General features: G+C 44.1%; 1 protein-coding gene across 1 annotated transcript; it reads right to left on the reverse strand.

Moving 5' to 3' along the window:
• Nucleotides 1-3,569: 3,569 nt before the first annotated feature.
• LOC142829022 (olfactory receptor 5AR1-like) lies at nt 3,570-4,517 on the reverse strand. The gene has a single exon (XM_075926080.2). The coding sequence runs from the start codon at nt 4,506-4,508 to the stop codon at nt 3,570-3,572; it is 939 nt and encodes a 312-aa protein (XP_075782195.2). The 5' UTR covers nt 4,509-4,517.
• Between the last annotated feature and the right edge of the window lie 2,108 nt (nt 4,518-6,625).

Raw genomic sequence — 6,625 nt, forward strand, 5'->3', positions numbered from 1 at the left:
ACGGGCACAGCTGTACCTATTTGGCGCTTATAGTCCCTGGAGTCAAAAAATGGCCATATCTATACCCTTGCAAGTCCACAGTACAGTCCAACAGATCTCAGAGCAAGGATATGGAGCTAACCTGTCAAGGAGGTGTAAATGTTTACTGTCCAATTTCTTCTCCCGGTTTAATTGATGTAGAAAAAGTTCACCCTTTTCTGTGCTATGTTGTATTATGTTCAGTTGAGACTGTCACGGAGGATGCACACACCCTGTGCTCTCTCTTAGTTTTGTTGTTCCCTTGCCAGTCTATGGTACATTCCAGCAGAGCTCAGAATAAGAACGTAGAGCAAACCTGCCAAGGAGGTGTAAATATTACTGTCTTGTGTAATTGACAAATGAAAAGTTCACCCTTTCTGAGCTATATTGTGTCGTGTTCAGTGCAGACTGTCACAGATGTGCGCAAACACCGTGGTCCCCAAACACCGTGGTCCCTCTTACAAATTATGCTCCTCTGTCTTTGTAGTTCCCTTAAGAGGAAGTGACAGATGTAGGGAAATCATGTTTTTCTTCATAGTGCATGGACATGAAGCAGGGGACAATCTCTACAACAACTCCCTTTGCTTCAGCCACAGAAGGGACACACATCCTAAGACAACCACCCCAGGAACAGAGATATATTGAGATACTCTCCCATGTGAAACAGGTGCCTCCTTTAGTTTTGCTGGAGTAACACTAAAGCCTGATCTCAGTTGGAGCCTGTAGGATTTCTTTGAATAATAATGTAATAAGAACAATATAATAATGAACAATAATACTATGGGGGGGGGGGCTGGAAAATTTCATTGAAATCGGCTGGGAACTAAATTCTCCTCTTTCCAGCACTGAGATGAACATATTCAGAAATTGGTTAGCAGTTTATTCATGATTTTCCTCAGGGCGACCTTCACCTCCCTGTTTCTCAGAATATAGATGAGGGGGTTCAACATGGGGATCACCAACATGTAGAACACGGAGGTTATTTTTTCCATGTCCGTGGAATAGGTGGACATAGGTTGTAAATATATAAAAAGGCCTGGGCCATATAACATGACCAGTGCAGTTAAGTGGCAAGCGCAGGTGGAGAAGGCTTTGTGCCGGCCCTCGGCAGAGCGGATCTGTAGGACGGTGGAGATGATATAGTCATAGGAAGGGAGGATGGTCATAAAGCTGTTCAGATTAAGGAAGCATGCAACAGCAAACAGCACAATCTCAATGAGGCTGTAGTCAGAGCAGAAGAGCGCCAGCAGTGGGGCAGCATCACAGAAGTAATGATTGATGGAAGATGCCCAATAATGTCACTCATTGTGCTTGATGGAGACCACAGAATGTGACCCCAGACATCCGCTGTTAAAAGGGAATACAAGATAACCTGTAACTAATACCTAATTTAGGGAGCTAAAGGAATTAAAAGATTTCTCTCACCACCTACTGCTGCGGTGTTACTGGCTGGAAGCCTTTCAGCCAGAACCCCCCAGTCCAAGACTCCTTTCACTTTACTACAGATAGTTTTTGATGTGAGACAAGAGAAAGGGAGGGATAGTAGCTTTCAGGTTTGTGTCTTTGCTTCTCATGGGTATTTCTTTTTTGTAAGAATCATTTCCAGCTTTGGGGTTCTTGAGACAAATTCTGAGTGGAAGGAAACCCCAGAGGTTTGTCAACCCGTACATTTCTCGCTCACAACATTCTTCCTGCCCAAGAATGGTCTTTTCCCAAGGCAATGAAACTTGATTGTGTCATGGCTGAGGGCTCAATTTGCCTTTTGTTTCTAAGTAACTGCTTTGGCCCTGCTTTTGTGACCTCGGAACAACTCTGCACTTTACAGAGTACAATCTTTACAGGACTTTGCAGAGCAACAACTAATGTTGCTACCACAGACTTCTGCTCTCAATATTGAATTGAGCATTTATCTATAAAGCTGGAGATGACCCTTCAGAAAGGTTCTGTAGTGGCCTCTTCTCATGCCGTGTGCCTGCAGGCAACATTTGGTTCCCTCTCAAAGTTTGTATACTTTGGAGACATACAGAAATTTGGATTTGTGAGAGGACACTCCAAGGTATACATTATTGGTATTGACTTTCATACCTCTTGAACGCCATGGCTCCAGCAGGAGATACTGAGGCCAGAGCTGCATCACTGGCTTCAACGACACTGCTGCCAAAAATGAAGCCAGGTTTGTTTGGCACATCTGGTGGAGACACATCAGATCAATGGGTGTGCAATTGCCCATCAATGTCTTAATCCCAGTACCTGCAAAGGATCAGTCCCAAGGCTGGTGAACAGTGATAACAGTGATACTGGCAAATAATCTAAGTTACATTGCGTCAATTCCAGAGCTCTCTCATTGACACAGCACAGTGAGCACAAGGTGCGGGCACTGCTGCACGTGAAATTAAGCTACATCAACTTGCGTTTCCATTACTTGAATCAACGTTCAGCGTGAGCATTGTCCGGCTCTAAGGAGGAGGCAGAACACACCATGGACATTCACCAGGGTGCTCCCTAGCAGTGTGGGAAAACAGCTTTCAAGTTGCTTCAGCACACCAGACAGAGAGGGATTGACCCGTGTCTCTCCCATGTGAGTGCTTTGATCACTGGATTGAAGTCAACTTGGGACATAGCAGCATCACTGCCTCTTCCACTCCCATCCATTTTGCCAGGCTAGCCCTTCACTGGCTTTGCATTTACATTGGAACAGAAGGATGCAGGAAAAGGCATGTGCCACTTCTGTTTGTGCCAAACCCTTCCTTCCTCCCTCCCCAAAGAACACTTTGGTCAAAGTTTTCAGTTTGTTAAATGTTTAGGGCATTTTCACATTTGGATCAGGTTGAGATGTTTTCTAAGCAGTTGTGAAGTAAAAAAAATCAGTTATGGGCACAGCTTTATCAATTTGGCACACGCAGTCTCTGGAGGCAAAAAATTGCCACACCTCTACCCTTGACAGTCTATCGTACATTCCAGCAGAGCTTGGTGCAAAAATGCAGAACAAACCTACTAAGGAGGTGTGAATGTTTACTGTCCAATTTTATTTCTCGGTTTAATTGACGTCTCAAAAGCTCACCCTTTCTGAGCTATTTTGTGTAATGTTCTGTGCTGACTGTCACAGAGGATGCACACACACCATTTTCTCTTACAAATCATGCTCCTCTTTGTTTGTAGTTGAACTTCCTTACGATGAGTGAAGGATGTTCTGACTGAAATCATGTTTTTTTTTCATAGTACATGGACACAAACCAGAGGACAAATTCTGCAACAATTCTCTTTGCTTCAGCCATAGAAATCACACAGGTCATAATGAAACCACCCCAGAAACCAAGATATATTTATATACGCTCCCATGTGAAACAGGCGCCTCCTTCAATTTTTCTGCAGTAATACTAAAGCCTGACCTCATTTGGAGCCTGTAGGACTTTGAATAATAATGTAATAAGAATAACATAAGAATGAGCAATAATACTATGTGGTTCGGAAAAATGTTATTGCTATTGGCTGGGAATTGAATTCACCTGTTTCCACTGCCCATCACTCAACCTGCAGTGGGATGAACGGATTCAGGAATTGGTTAGGAGTTTGTTCATGGCTTTCCTCAGGGCGTCCTTCACCTCCCTGTTCCTCAGGCTGTAGATGAGGGGGTTTAATAGGGGGATCACCAGCGTGTAGAACACTGAGGCTATTTTGTCTGTGTTCATGGAATAGCTGGAATTAGGTTGGAAACATATAAAAAGGCCTGTGCCATATAATATGACCACTGCAGTCAAGTGGAAAGTGCACGTAGAGAAGGCTTTGTGCCGGCCCTCGGCAGAGCGGATCCGCAGGATGGCAGAGGAGATATAGGCATAAGAGAGAAGAATTGTTGCAGCGGTAGTCAGATTAATGAAGCATGTAAATGTAAACAGCATAATCTCATTGATGTGGGTGTCAGAGCAGGAGAGAGCCAACAGTGGAGGAATATCACAGAAGAAATGATTGATGATATTGGAGCTGCAGAAAGACAGCTGAAATGTCAGACACGTGTGTATCATTGCATCCACCAATCCCAGAACACACACCCCACCCAGCAGCTGGTTGCAGCACTGCTTGGACATGGTGACTGTATAGAGCAATGGGTTACAGATGGCCACATAACGGTCATAGGCCATCACAGCCAGCAAGAGACACTCAATATCGACACAAAGAAGAAACAAATACATTTGCACAGCACAGGCACTGTGAGAAATACTTTTCCTCTTGGCTAAGAAATGCTGCAGCATTTTAGGGGCAATTGTCGAGGATAAGCAGAGATCACAGAAAGACAAATTGCGGAGGAAAAAGTACATGGGGGTGTAGAGTCCGGGGTCTGTTGTGATTAAATATATCATCCCCCCGTTCCACACCAGGGTGATAACATAAATCAGTAGGAACAACACAAACAGGGGAACCTGGAGCTCCGGACGATCTGTCAGTCCTGTGAGAATGAACTCAGTCACCACCGAGTGATTTCCCTCTGCCATCTCCTCTGAGCTGAGATCAGGCAGCTGCAATGTAGTGAAGAGGGTTGGGGATATTATCCCTTCTCTGTAACAAGTTAAGAGAAAAAAATGGAGATCAGTTTGTTAATGGACACCAGTTCAGTATCAAGGAAGAACTTGGTCCACAGAATGAGATGCTCACAGCTGTCTATGTTTGGTGTCCCATACAATACACACACTGTACACATAAAAGGACACGCAGGTTAATCGTGCCCCACAGACAAACACTCTTTACTAATCTGAGCAGCCAACAGCGATTTGTGATTTTGTGAGAGTTAGCCGGGAAACCATTTTGGACTGAAAAGAACAGCTCGGGAAGGGGTGAGAATAAAGGGGTTTCACTCTCTCTCACCTCCTTGGGCCAGGAGAGGTCTTTAGCTCGTTATGCCAGGTCGGGGTAAACCTTGCTTGCTTATGTATATGAAGCTTTCATTTTGCATCAGAAATGGCTTTTCCGTTGATGTATATGAAAACCCTGAGAGATACTGGAAACCACCGGCCTTAGTGGCTATGTAATTGCTTAACTTATTCTTTCTTTAACTCAAAGGCTATGATTTTCCAGAAATGCTTTTAACGGAAAAGTTTTCCCTTAAAAGCATTTTTGGAAAAGAGCATCTAGATTGGCAGAACGCTTTTCCGGAAAAGCACTTTTTGCAGAAAAGCGTCCGTGGCCAATCTAGACGCGGTTTTCCGCAAAAAAGCTTCGATCGCCATTTTCGCGATCGGGGCTTTATTGTGGAAAAGAAATCTCTGTTGTCTACACTGGCCCTTTTCCGCAAAAGTCTTTCAGAAAAAGACTTTTGCCCGAACGTGAGCAGCATAGTTTTTCCGGACAAGCACTCACAATCTTACATGAGATTGTCAGTGCTTTTGCAGAAATTCAAGCGGCTAGTGTAGACAGCTGGCAAGTTTTTCTGCAAAAGCAGATGATTTTGCAGAAAAACTTGCCAGTCTGGACACAGCCAAAGGGTAGAATCAGGATTGACATGTTGAGGGTTAGAGATCATGAATGAAATCTTGGGATTTGAGTGTGATGGTGAGACAGGACAGCAGCACCTACCTGCTGAGAAGAAGGAAATGTGGTGAGGTTTCCACGTCGACAGAAAGTGCCAATTTGGAGCGTTCCAGTTTTATACTGAGATCCGTGATCTCGGGGACATGGTCTCTGAAGTAAGTGGGAATAACTGAGCTCAGACAGGCCCCACACCTAATTAATGAGTTCAGTGAACCAAAGTCACCCTTGGTGTCATTCACACCCTGGGGATTAATTTGCTGCATTGTTTCCTCCTGTGCTATTAAATGGTGCAATTTCTCTCTATTGCAGACTAATCGCTGTGATATTCTGTACTTTTCTGGCTAAGACACTCCATGAAATAGGCCTGACTCGTTATGCTTGATGGAGACCACAGGATGTGACCATAGACACTTGTTCTGTATAGTTATCTGGGCATTTTTCTCTAAAGCTGGAAATGACCCTTCTGAAAGGGTCTGTAGTGGCCTCTTCCCAATCCATGTATCCGGAGGCAGCATTTTCCAAAGCATTCACTAATTCAGTAAACCTATAAGCTCATATGAAAATGTGGGTGTTAAATTCTTTCTGCCTCTGTTTGCCTATCTCTGAATGGGAGTAACACTACTCATGTGCCTTTTAGTCGGGTTTATACATGTTTGTAAATCTTGACATGGTAGAACACCTGAAGGGGAAGATTGGCTAAGGCAGCCTTGGAGAGGAGCCAGCCAATCAGAAGAGGGCTTATTGATCCAACCTGCAGGGAGAAGGCTTAGTGGAGCAGCCAATCAGGTACTCCTTGTTCTGTGAGGAACAGTGGCGGAAAAACTACTCTGGAAAGAAAGTGGCAACCAGTCCCTCATTCTGTACTGTAATGAAACCTTTTTGGAGATTTACTGTGTATGTCTCATAAATGAGCTGAGGATGTAGTAGTTTCTACTGCAGACATTTGAAGAATGCAAGGGAACTTGTTGGTATCCCTCTTTCAAGATACGCTGCCGATTACATGCACAGTCATCAGATCATCCTACGTTTTTGTTACACATAGAAAGGCCTGACTTGCTGAGACAAGCTCACATATCAGACTTTT

The sequence above is a fragment of the Pelodiscus sinensis genome, chromosome 5 (genome assembly GCF_052426305.1).
Source record: "Pelodiscus sinensis isolate ZL-2025 chromosome 5, ASM5242630v1, whole genome shotgun sequence".
In the NCBI taxonomy this organism is placed as follows: domain Eukaryota; kingdom Metazoa; phylum Chordata; order Testudines; family Trionychidae; genus Pelodiscus; species Pelodiscus sinensis.